Source organism: Sesamum indicum, linkage group LG6, assembly GCF_000512975.1.
Source record: "Sesamum indicum cultivar Zhongzhi No. 13 linkage group LG6, S_indicum_v1.0, whole genome shotgun sequence".
Lineage (NCBI taxonomy): Eukaryota > Viridiplantae > Streptophyta > Magnoliopsida > Lamiales > Pedaliaceae > Sesamum > Sesamum indicum.
The window spans coordinates 20,406,442-20,418,857 of NC_026150.1; the positions used below are offsets into that span (position 1 = coordinate 20,406,442).

At 34.9% G+C, this 12,416-nt stretch overlaps 3 protein-coding genes and 1 non-coding gene across 4 annotated transcripts in view; 1 reads left to right on the top strand and 3 right to left on the bottom strand.

The window, feature by feature from the left end:
- LOC105165234 (heavy metal-associated isoprenylated plant protein 36) lies at positions 724-2,607 on the bottom strand. The gene is made up of 3 exons (XM_011084181.2): positions 1,867-2,607; positions 1,679-1,754; positions 724-1,586 (listed from the first exon to the last, which is right to left on the bottom strand). Exons 1-3 carry the CDS (start codon positions 1,915-1,917, stop codon positions 787-789), a joined length of 927 nt encoding a protein of 308 aa, XP_011082483.1. The 5' UTR covers positions 1,918-2,607; the 3' UTR covers positions 724-786.
- Positions 4,469-4,539, top strand: TRNAG-CCC. Its single transcript has one exon. It is a non-coding gene; the product is annotated as a tRNA-Gly (tRNA).
- Positions 4,703-6,108, bottom strand: LOC105165235 (glutathione S-transferase). Its single transcript, XM_011084182.2, has 3 exons — positions 5,754-6,108; positions 5,603-5,651; positions 4,703-5,357 (listed from the first exon to the last, which is right to left on the bottom strand). Exons 1-3 carry the CDS (start codon positions 6,054-6,056, stop codon positions 4,912-4,914), a joined length of 798 nt encoding a protein of 265 aa, XP_011082484.1. The 5' UTR covers positions 6,057-6,108; the 3' UTR covers positions 4,703-4,911.
- LOC105165236 (autophagy-related protein 18a-like) overlaps positions 10,066-12,416 on the bottom strand; it is a gene marked incomplete in the record, with an annotated part of 2,527 nt that continues 176 nt past the window's right edge. The window contains 4 exon segments of the mRNA XM_011084183.2: positions 10,066-10,333; positions 10,540-10,666; positions 10,916-11,120; positions 11,593-12,416. Coding sequence (XP_011082485.1) covers positions 10,243-10,333; positions 10,540-10,666; positions 10,916-11,120; positions 11,593-12,416 — 1,247 coding nt within the window.

Consider the following 12,416-nt stretch of genomic DNA (forward strand, 5'->3'; position numbering starts at 1 on the left):
CTAATGTTAGCTTTAATTGCAAAAACACCCTCTATCTTTTATAAAATTACAAATATATTTCTTAGAATTGTAGTTGTAATTACAAATAAACCTCTTATTCAATGTCAAAACGTTATACAAATATTTTCTGAGTAGATTGCACTAACATCTCCTTAAGGAATATACCTATAATTTTATAAAAGATTAAAATACTTATGTAGTAGACGTAACATCAAAATTTGTCGATATAATTTACCTAATAAATAAAACTATTGCTTCTTCCTTAACCTCATAATCGTAGAATTTTGCACTTCAGTGATAATAATTTAGACCATACACACACTACCACCTTAAGGGCAATCTCCTCTCTTGTGCCTGTCAACCGAAGACCCTGAAGATCTCAACACTAACAACTTAACTTGTTACATTTGAGTCCATTATTGAACTCTTTCCATTCAAGACAGAACAAACTTTCTTTCAGCTCTAAAGTGAATGCTTTTGAAGCAAAAAGTAGAGATTTCCCTTTAAGCATAAAGACTCCATCTTTTGCCATTTACTTTATCAGGTGATGTTTTCAGCTGCAAAAACAACAAACCTCCTTTACACACAAGAGAGAGAAGGGACAAGATAGACTTCTTAAGGTCCCAAACCTACCTGCAGAGCAAGCGTAATTGATGTTTGGCCAATATCAAGAAAAACCCAAGACAACAAGCAAATTACATGAAATTCACATGCGATGCAAAATATACAACACCTTTTGAAATACTAAATGTTCGTTATAATATTATTGTATAATACAAGATTATGTCACATGATTGAGCATACACTTCTATCGTCGCTGTAATGATCCTTTTGGATGCTGATATCCAGGGCCGGATCAGAGGGTGGAGGTGGCTGGTAGTAATTTGGGCGCGAGTAAGTGTAAGAATGCATGGGCAAGGCATGAAATGAGGTAATACCACTAGCAGCAGTTGGTGCAGTATTGTAACTCATCCCATATTCTGGAGCAGCAAAGTAAAACTGCGGATAGTAGAAGACGGGCTGATGTGGAGGGCTTATATTCAGTTGATCGACCGGTGGGTCCAAGCTCGCCGTGCGGGGAGGGGATCCACTACTTGCTGGTGCACCGCCGTCGTTTTGAACTTCACCAATTGTTGATCCTGTATTCCCCTTTTTCCCCTTCTTTTTCTTCTTCTTACGTCCACTGCTCCCTCCGCCACCAGTCACGGTTACAAGCTCTGGCGCCCCGCCGTTCCCCTCCATTCCCAGCATAGGATCATCACTCCCAGTGACAGTCTCAAGCTTTACCTGTTGGCTTTCTTTTCCATCGTTATTATGTTTCATTGGATCAGTTTCAGCTTCCTCAGCAAATTTTATGTTTTCATCAGCATCATCACTAGCATTTTCATCACATTTATTAGCTTCTGATTCCTCTTGCTTCTTTTTCTTCGACTTTTCGGACTTTATTCCTTCTTTTTCAGAATTTCCCGGCCAAAGATCAGCTTTCTTCCCGGACTTCACCAGCTTCCTGATCAATGTTTCAGAATCCACGTTCCCTGTTACTACAACTTTCTGTTGTTCGGAGTCGATATCAATCTTATATACCCCTGATACAAATAACACATTAGAACTCAGACTCTAAGCAAACAGAACAGACAGAAAACAGACTCAAATTCACTTATAATGTATTATATTTTACCTTCAATGCTTTGAAGAACTTTCTTTACTTTTTTCTTGCACCCTTTGCAGTGGATAGACACTCTCAATGCCCAAGTCTGCACGTAAGTTCATAGATAACATGATAAAAATAAGTGATGGATTAGTGAGTTAAGTAACAAGCTAAATGACTATCAAATAGATACAGGGATTGATAAATTACTAAATTACCATAAACTTGAGAGGTTCGGAGCTGTCATTGCCAGACAATGTGTTCTCCATCCAGTGTGTGTTTTTGTGTGCGTGAACGAGAAAGGAAAGGGAAGGAGGCCCCGTTTGAAAGAGTGGAGAGAAAGGAAAAGAAAGATAAGAGCAATCCAGTCTAGTATTTGCTTAAATTAAAGGGAGAATGATAGCACGCACTATCTTTTAGTATAAACACAAAATCAGCAGCAAAAAATGGAAAGACAGGTTTGCCCCTTGACTATGGAGGCCACGTCGGAAGCAACATACAATAAGATATGACATGTCACCAAAGCAATATGACTATGATTAGGCCACCAGCCACAGGACAAATGAATGATCCATTTGACAGTGGGTGCAATGCTGATGGCATACTCGTAAGGCTCTTCCCCAATTCAATGGTTCTACTGTATTTCGGAAATTATAGCCCGAATTGGGTTTGACCCAACTAGGTTAATCACATGAAGAGTGTGTTACACTTATAATACGATGAGATGTAATAACACTTGCAATATATTGGTTTGGTGTGAGAAATCTAATTTAGGTGAATTGTCAATTCTCCAGGCTATGCAATAGGAAATGATAATAACAGCTTTAGGCCCTTTCTTCACAGCCTTGCCTGTGGTTACGGGAAACTGATCAAATATAACACAGCGCTACTTTTAGTAGTTGCAAGTGACTAGAAACAATACACATAGCTACAGGCATACATAGCTTCTTTTTTATAGGACTGGCAGAGACTGTGTATAGAAGAACAATAAATGGCTTTTGATTGTAAGAAAATGAAATTTCACCTCAGTTGCTTCTCAGTTAGGTATTAGCACACATGTCGATTTCATTCAATAAAATTGATGGTAACAATTTATTCTCCTTTCTTTGAATATACTCAATGAGCTGATGCCAACTGGTAAACTGCATGAATAATGGCCATGCAGATTAAAAGAATTGCCGTATTTTTTACACTAGTAGTATTTGGTTGAAACTAATCATCAGAAGAAGTAACTTGGGCATAAAGTATAAGATTCAAAAGACCATCTTAAAGTTTCAGAAATAAAACAAGAAAAAGATCGGTTCAACAAAATGAAGGAAACAAGTGCTGACAGAAGATAAGTCAGAAATAAAAGCAATGCTTTTCATCTTGCAATTATTTAAATATGAGAGATAGAAAGCTGAAAGAGACAAATATGAACAGAAAAACACTTCCTTTCCATCTATTGCAGCACGATCCCAAGCTAGACCAAATACTAAAAAGATTACCTTTTCCGTGAAATCTTACAAAAAAAACTTATCATCTCTGTGGATGGAGCCTGATCAGAACACCAACTTTCTCCAACCTACCTGCCTGATCTGACATAACATTAAAGGCTCAGAATGAGGTGTGACAACATTTAGCACTCAAATGCCTCATGCTTATCGTGACTGAGGATAGTATTGTCATTCTCAAGATCTCAACATACAGTAACAGTGACCCTCAAACTGATGTTCCGGGACTCATTGTTTGAACATAGATACAGCAAGCCATCACTAAAACATTCCACCTTTCAATGATCAAGCAGAAATTATGTAATATTCACAAGGAGGACTTCAAGAACTTCATTCGAGTCACTAAACATATGCTCTCAGGCACTAACCACCACATAATGCACAGTAAAACCCAATTACTCTAGTATCAGCTGTCCCCACCTTTTAGAAGTGCATCATGGTTTTGCTTCCAAGTTTCAGCATTGATCAAGATGACATTCTGTTATCCTTTACGATACGACTCAAAATCAGAGGAACTAAAAACCGCTTTATCGAAGTTGAACGCCAGACTCAAAACACCAACTATATCACACATTCATGAGGCCACGTCAAAAGAATAGAAAAGAAATATTAGTCAGTAGTTTAAGCGATTTATTGTAAACCAGCTGGGTGTGGCAATGCAATTTCTGCCTTTAGTAACAGAAAATGAGCCATCTCCAATATCCAGAAAATCACTTTGCAGGTTTCAACAGATTTCATTTCACCAGATCAATCCTCCTATTGAGAAGTAACTCAGCGAACATATATAATAACTGTACTGAAACTTAAAGCTTCAATTACTAACTCATCCCCGTGTAGTTTTCGCCAATGTAAGCTCATTATCGACTATCTCAATCGGGTAAAAACCAGCTACGTTTGATCCACTTCCTAGATTAGACGGATATATCCACAAGCAAGTCACTAGCACAGACGCGTATAGCACAAGCCAAATTCAACCATCGACACTTGAAACAATCAGCTGCCGAGGCAAAACTACGCCAATCAGAAAAATTTCCGGAATCAGATAACACGAAGAACAGCCAACAGAAAATCTGATTCCAGTCAGTTCGCCGTAGAATGACGAAGAGAATTTACGAGCGACGAGAGGGAGAATTGCCGGAGCTTAGAAGAAAATTTTGCGTGGTTTAACAGGCTTAGGCAGCTTTGCGAAATCTGAAAAAACTGGCAACCCACTATAAGAACGGGCTCGATATTCTCGATTGGGCTGAAATGTCAATTGAGCCTTATTCGGACGAGCCAGCTTCCGAGATTGTAAAATAATGTTTGCTTTTAAAGGGGGAAAATATCAGCGCATCTGGTGTAGTGGTATCATAGTACCCTCCCACGGTACTGACCGGGGTTCGATTCCCCGGATGCGCAAATCATACTTTTTTTCTGCATTTTCCGTCATATCATGCAAAAGTCAAAACAGCCTCCAGGTTCCCAACACTTTTTGGAAAAGATTTTGTTCGAATCAGATCTTATCGAACCAAACTATACCCAAAATTACAATCTATAATTTCACAACTTTTTTCTTGAAAAATTCTTGCGCGAATCAGTTTTGATCGAATCAAACCAATTATCCAAAATTTTGTTGCACTTAACATTTTTTTTATTTTGAAATTTACAATAAGAAGAGCTTAACCTGATATTATTCCAACAACACACGATTTTCCTTGTCAAAGCTCTAAGAGAAACCATGCATGCCATATCACACAACCATGGATAAGCCACATAATTCACTGTTTGCACTCAGTGCTTCATCTTCTCCACAACCTTCTGCCAGGCAGGACGGGCCAGGATACCCGCACACCACCCGCTCACATTAGGCCTTGCATCGAACAAGGCCTTCGTCTTGGTTCCAAACAAGGAGCTCACAATTGGGAGATGGTGAAAATCCGCCAAGCTAAAGGCTTCCCCTCCCAAGTACTTGGATCCGGTTAAACGTGACTCGTAAACATCAAGAACTTTGCCTAGCTTCTCTTGATGCTCTTCCACAACAGCGTCATCGGTAGTCATCCCCAGCATTGGCTTTGTAACGAGCTCGTACGACAGTTTTGCTGCGGCTGCATCGAACTTGTGGGATTCCACTTCCATCCAAACATACACTATCGCCTTTTCCTTGGGATCTTGAGGCACAAGAGGGGTTCCCTTGTCAGCATAGATGTTTGCAAGGTATTGAGTTATCGCCCTTGATTCTGCAGTTGCTCAAGTTGTCAATAATTTGCATGTTAATTCATGAGAAAAGTGACCAAGAAACTACCAAAATCATCAATAGTATGTAAACAACTCTCTGTGATTAGTTTGTATGGCCAAATATGATCTGATCTAAAATTTTCCCAGTGTTTTCCTCTACTTTGTACTCATCAAAATTCAAGATCCGAACAAAACAAGCATCAAATTTAAATACATAACCCATAAGATAGGAGAGGGGAAAAGTTACCAAAGAGCTTCAAGTCTCCATCTTCAAGGGCTGGAACTTGACCAAACGGCTGCATCCATCAGAGCCCATTAAAAATACGGCAGAAGAAAAGAAAGAAAAAGATAGATCGTTGGGTTTTAAAAGCTATTTATATATGTATATGTATGCTTACATTAAGTGAAAGGAAGGGCTCCTTCTTGTGCTGCCCAGTTGATAAGTCGATGTGCACAAATTCATATTCAAGCCCTTTCTCTTCCAAGCAGGCCATCACTCTGTGTGTTGCTGGAGAGAAAGGGTGGCCGTGGAGCTTCATTACCATGCTGTAATTGTGACCAAGAGGAAAAGAGAGTTGTTTCTTGTCAAGCGGTGGGCAAGAGCACGCAGCAGTTCGCTGAGAAAAGAATGTGCTTTTTCCTCTTTTCTCCCTATGTGCATACTCAAGAAGTCTGGACATCTCTATTTTGGCGTTTTGCATGTATACTTTGACCAAATTCTGATTCGCACTCGATTTGATTAAATTTAAATTGATCAAATAATAAATATAATATATTTAGCTTGTAATTGATGTACAATTTACAAAAAATAATAAATCATATAATAAGTGTAATTGGTTCGATTGCATCAACCCTGCTTCAAACAAAAAATTTTACAGATACTCTCTAAAATGTGAGACACCCACTTTATAAAAAGAAATGTGCTCACATTTGGGACGTGAATGAAATATTTTACTTAAATCGAATTCGAACGAACACAATCAATCATCATGAGAGCAAATGTATGATTGGTTACTTTTACTTAAATATACACAACTCATCATATGGTAATCATATTATAATTATTATATGGTTGATTTAGGTTTAAGAAAACCCAATTTGTGTTATAATTTCTTAAAAAAGACATATAAAAATGGATAAAATTTTTATGCAATATATAGCTTCTCCTCCAATAATTGAAATATATAAATTATATAAATAAAGTTGCCAGTTAATCAATAATAATGTAAGGTTTGAAACAAAAGTGAACAAAAAAAAGAAAAACTTGAAGTGTTTAGAAAACAATTTAATATTTATAAATTTATCAATAAATTGCAAAATGACATACAATTGCTTATAAATTTAACTTTAATAATTTAATTTAGATATGGGATAATTACTCTCCCCATCTTTGAAGTTTGGTGTAATTACACGTAAATTGTCCTACTTTGGAAAATTACGTCTAACACCCCCAGTATTGCTCTTGTTTAATAAATAAGTCCCTTCGTTAGTCATAATTCACTGAATTTGTTGATATTAACAAAAATCTATATTTATCCTCAATTGACTTATTACTGACTTATAGTAGGTTAAATAAATCTTTTTATAACCAAATTACCCTCATACATCTTCACATGTTAATGCATGTGAGAAGGTACATCTTCACGGTTATAAAAGTAGGTTAGTTCGAAAAAAATTGTTTGACCTGCAGTAAGTCAGTTTTAAGTCGATCTTTCATGATCTCATAAAACAAATTGATAATAAAAAAATTAAAAAAAATAAATAAAATAATTTTGAATGTCAGAAATTTCATAAAGTCATAATTATAAATTAAAGAAAAGTAATTACAATTAATACAAAATTATATATTTCATGAGCTTATGAAACAAAAATTGATAATAGAAAAGGTGGAAACCAATGAAAAAAATTTCGATCTTTCATGATCTCACGAAATAAAAATTAATAATAAAAAAATTAAATGTTATGAACTCATAAAAAATAATAGATATAAATTAATTCAAAATAATTATAATTAACAGAACAATCATATTTTTCATGATTGGTATAAAGAAATAAAATTAAACGAAAATGGAATGAATTTAGGATGGCGTATCCTTTGGTCTGGAGAAACCATCGATTGAGTACTGTTATACTATACGATCTTATTTTATTAATAAAACTTACATTTATCCAAAAAAAGAAAGAAAATGGCTTGGGAATGCCAATTCTGTTCGCACTTTCTATATATCAATTATGGCCTGAAAGTTTGAAAAATCATAAAGGTGAAGTCTGAAAAGGAAAACAATCTTTAATATTCTTCGTAAATATCAAACAACCAATTAATTATCATAATTGAAACAATAAAAAAATCATATTCCAAAAGATTACATTAGGTCAAAATTAAATAATACTAAAATATGATTATAATTAATAGGAGATCAAATCTAAAAAATATAAGAAATATTAGATTTTTTTTGTATTTTAAAAATCAAGTTACTGATTTGGTCCCGCTATATAAACAAATGTAAAAATATAAAAAAAATTAAGTATGTTAATTATTATCAGAGAATATGTACATGTTAATTTAATTACAATTTAAAACAAAATTAAAAAGGTATTTGTAATTTTGATTCAATAATTTTAAATTGTTAATTTTTATTTATTCATACATTTGTTTATATAGTTAAATAATTTTATATGTATCATCTCAATTGCAAGAAAATAAAAAAAAAAATAGTACCCACTATTATTAAAAATATATGGTTGCATATGGTGGATTTTCAATTAAAAATAATTTTAACATGAAATTTATTTACAAATAAAATAAAAGTAATCATCACCACAAATATATATTGGGGGGAGAATATATATTATAATCAATTAAGGAAATTATTAATATTTCTTTTAATATTTACAACTTTCCAATAGTGCATAATTTGCCTTAATTACTTTTCGACTCTAGCTCAATATCTTTCATATTTTAATATATATTATAATTAAGAGTAAAATATACAATAAATCTTTATTAATATAAAAATGGAAAGAAAGAAAGAAAGAAAAAAATAATTAATTTGTTGATTAATGTAAAGTTTGAGAAGTTTAATAAGTTAGTTATTTTATATAAAATAATTAATGTTATAATTATATAAAATTGAGAAAGAAATCCCAATAAATTGCATAATATCTTCATGTATTTTGTTGAAATAGCGCAAAATCTCTGTGTTATTTTTATATGCAAAAATCCTCTGTTTTATTTAATATATAGTAATAAAACTCCTTTTATGTAGAAACTGAGGGAGAATATTTTGTCATTTTGGGAGGTATTTTAACTGTTAACTGTGCACCCCTTTTTTATATTCAAATGTATTGTAATAAATTATGTATCCTTGATTAAGTGCAAGTATCCCCTTTTTTATATTCAAATGTATTGTAATAAATTATGTATCCTTGATTAATTTAAATTGCTTTAATAAATTTTTATTTGATTAATTAAAAATATTATTTAGTTTAAATTTGCTTCGATAAATTATATTTATTTATAGAATTAATTAAGTATTAAAATACCTAAACAAAGTTTTAAAACTTTAATTTAAATTGAAATGTCACAATAAAAAAATTATGTACTAAAATTCACTTTTTAAATTTGTATATTTATATAAATATATATTATTCATTAAATTAAATTATTGTTCAATTTATATTTATTTAAAATACTAATTAAATATAAAAAAATTGTAAGTTATATTATTTATTATACAAATAACATTAAAGTTAAAATTACAACTAAATAAAATTTGAATTACTTTTTATATTATTTCTATTTCTTATAATAACAAAATAATATATATTTATTATTCCCCGTTTGGCGGCCTCCTTGTCATCCATGGTTGGGTGACGCTCGCCCATTTCTTCTACAGGTGGGCAATGTCGCCCGCCAATTTGGGGATGACATCCCGTAGAGGAGCGGGAGATTGGGGTCGGCGACCGCATTGAAGGGGACAACGGCACCGATGGCGAGGTCGCCCCCTTTGTGCGCGAGCCGCGATGACCTTGCCGGCCGCAGAGGCGGTGGCCGTCGTCACCTATATAATATATATAATGTATGTGTATAATTATATAATATGTATAGTTTGTGTATATATATAATTATATATAACTAATATATTTAAAATTCGGACCATTTGATTTTTAGCTATTGAAGATTATTAGCTATTACAAGAAGGGTAACGAGCAATTAAATAAAAATTTAACACCATTAAATATAACTAACAAAAGAGGATACTGCATTATTAAAAAAAAAAAAAAGAGGAAATTTTTTTACTTATTTTTAACACAAAAGTTTAAACTAAAATTTAAAATTATAGAAGGATATTATTCATATTATAGATATATATATAAAATTATAGAAGGATAGAAGGATATTCCTATTATATATATATATATATATATAATAGATATATAGATAGAGAGGGGGGGCAGGGTGAAAGACGTAATTAATGTCATAGTTCTATAGAACTAAGAGACAGAAGACAAAGAAAATATTTTGCTTGTTAGAAATGCGTGAATTATGTCAAGGGTAAAATTGAATATAACAAATTAATGAGTTTATTTTGGTCTTATCAGTTATTTTATAACACAGCAAATAAAAGTTGAGAAAAATTTCTTTTTTAATTTTTTTTCATAAAATCCAAAACATTATTATGAAATTTTATAAACTCTTAGGGCAAAACGTGTACGAGCAGATAACAATTCCCATTTCACGTTATGTTTGCTTCACATTGTTAGTCACATTTACAGCTCGAAATTTACAACGTCATGAACCCACAAGTTTGCAGGGGACAGAGAAGATGGATGACTAGAGGAAAACATTGAATAATTATGAACATATACATCCATCTCCAGCCCTGGCTAGAAAGCTTCTTCCGGCTTGACGAAATTATGATACTCCAACTGCATCATCTCCCCACCCGTCACTGGATCGAACTCGCACCGGTAGAAACTACACATTGTTTCGTTCACAAATCAGTAACTCGTCTAAAAAGATATTACCAAGAGAGAGGGACCAAAATAGCAGAATTTTTCAGGCTCCCAGATGCTACAGACGGAGATATTACTCAGAATCTGGGTATTGAGAAAGAAAGCTTTACGAAAAGAAACGGAACTTCACACTATTAAAAAAGCATAGGTAGGAATTAGTGAACTGACCTTCCATCTATGCCAAGAATAACCACTGTATTCTTTTGGTGCCCAAAAGCAACAATATATTGTGATCCTTCAGGCAAGCGAAACTGAGCCACTGACCATTCGGAGCTGAAGTACTTGGGCAGCACTCCTGCAACAAAGACAATTGAATTTAGCCAAAGCCAACACAACGGAATGTGGGATGTTTTCTCCAACTCTCATGAACAATAAAAGCACCCTTAGGGAAGTGGGGTATCCATGATTCTTTAAGTTAGTAACCGAAAAGCAAAATAAATAAGCAATGAAATACAACCTCCATTCAACTACATGTAAAGAAAGTGAAAAGCAGTCTGCAAGATATCATCAACGGATCAAGGAGTACGACAAACAAATAATTTACCTTTGATGAAAGAGAGAGAAGAACTAGCAGGCCCGACAGAAGGATTTGGTTCAGGACTATTCGACCTATCACTTCCAACATTTCCTGGATTCACCTTAAGGCTAAAAACATGAACAGTGCCCTTATCACTTGAGACTGCCAGCCACTGAGCAGTGGCTGAGAATGCCAAGCTATGTATATCTGCTCTATCTGCACCCCTCCTCACCTGCAGGCGTCCATGGGTGTGTTTCAGATCTTAGTACCCGGAACATAAAGTTTCTGCAATAACGCTGGCTAACCAACAAAACAACCAGAACACATGAAAGACAAGAGCATATTCTTTCACACTAGTTCAGCACAGACCCACATTTTAAAATAACACACAGACAACAGAGTAAAATAATGTTGGTATTGAGGCCAAATAAATATGAGGGATTCAGATCCCAATTCTCAAGACAGTATAAGAAGACAGAACTCTGCAGTTTCTATTCCAAATACACAACCTTGATCATAATCAATACTACTTGCAATAACTAGAAAAATAAGTAAAATGCTGATTAATAGTCAGAATCCGTGCCATGCATTAACCAACAGTTATTGAGTAAGTTTCTTAAATAATATTGAATCAATTCAAAACAATATAGTCAGCTGTAAAATGACCAAAAGATAGGTAGGCACAAATAATAACACAAGTTTACCTCCTGCAGTAAACTGCCATCATGTGTATTAAAAATTCTAACCAGAGTCCCCTTACTGCTGGCAGTAGCCAGCAAATTCCCATCCTGCGACAGTGCAAAGCAAGCAATCCTCGAATCATGAGCCATAATGAACTTCGTCCTCTTAGATGCGTAATGCTCCACCCTAACCTGCCCCTTCTGCAACCCCGGACAAACCAACACAAACGACCCAGCAACCTGAGATACCGCACACAGCCCCTTAGGGTTTGCAATCGTCTCAATCTGATGCAACAGCTTCAAATCCGCAAAATTGTAGATGAAAATCTTCTGCTCAAGAACGACAACAATTCGATCCCTCCGTAGCCGGACACCACGAACTTCAGACCTAAAGGATAATTCGCCGATGCATCGGCTCTGATGATCGTCCCAAATCATGACCTTATTTAACGGGTACTGCGGTGAATCACCGCCGCCAACTAAAGCAAGGATGTTGCATCGAAAGAGCATCTCTACAGCACCTACACCGGCGTTTCCGTCGAAATCTCGACGGAAGATCTCACGAAAGGGGTCGCAGTTATAGATTCGAAACCCGCGATCAGTGCCGATGGCAAAGCAACCGTGGTCCTGGTTGAACGAGACGTGCAGAAGCTTGATGGGGTCATTGCTACGATTTGCAATGGCGGAATTGTTGGTGGTAGAAGAAAACTCGCGGCTATCGTTGTCGGGAACTGCGTCGAAGGGGGGGTCATTGTCCGGGGGCGGATCGGGTTGGCTCCCCTCGTGTTCGAGGAAGGGCTGGAGCATTGGGGAGACGAAATTGGAGCTGGGATTGGAGCTTGGATGGG

Bases quoted from the DNA above. Each gene is read 5' to 3' on its own strand.
- LOC105165234 (XM_011084181.2), bottom strand. From the start codon at position 1,917: ATGGAGAACACATTGTCTGGCAATGACAGCTCCGAACCTCTCAAGTTT. The intron at 1,755-1,866 runs GTAATTTAGTAA...ACTTACGTGCAG, and splicing joins CCGAACCTCTCAAGTTTATG to ACTTGGGCATTGAGAGTGTC. The intron at 1,587-1,678 runs GTAAAATATAAT...TATTTGTATCAG, and splicing joins AGTTCTTCAAAGCATTGAAG to GGGTATATAAGATTGATATC.
- LOC105165235 (XM_011084182.2), bottom strand. From the start codon at position 6,056: ATGCAAAACGCCAAAATAGAGATGTCCAGACTTCTTGAGTATGCACAT. The intron at 5,652-5,753 runs GTAAGCATACAT...TGATGGATGCAG, and splicing joins AGCCCTTCCTTTCACTTAAT to CCGTTTGGTCAAGTTCCAGC. The intron at 5,358-5,602 runs GTAACTTTTCCC...GAGCAACTGCAG, and splicing joins TGGAGACTTGAAGCTCTTTG to AATCAAGGGCGATAACTCAA.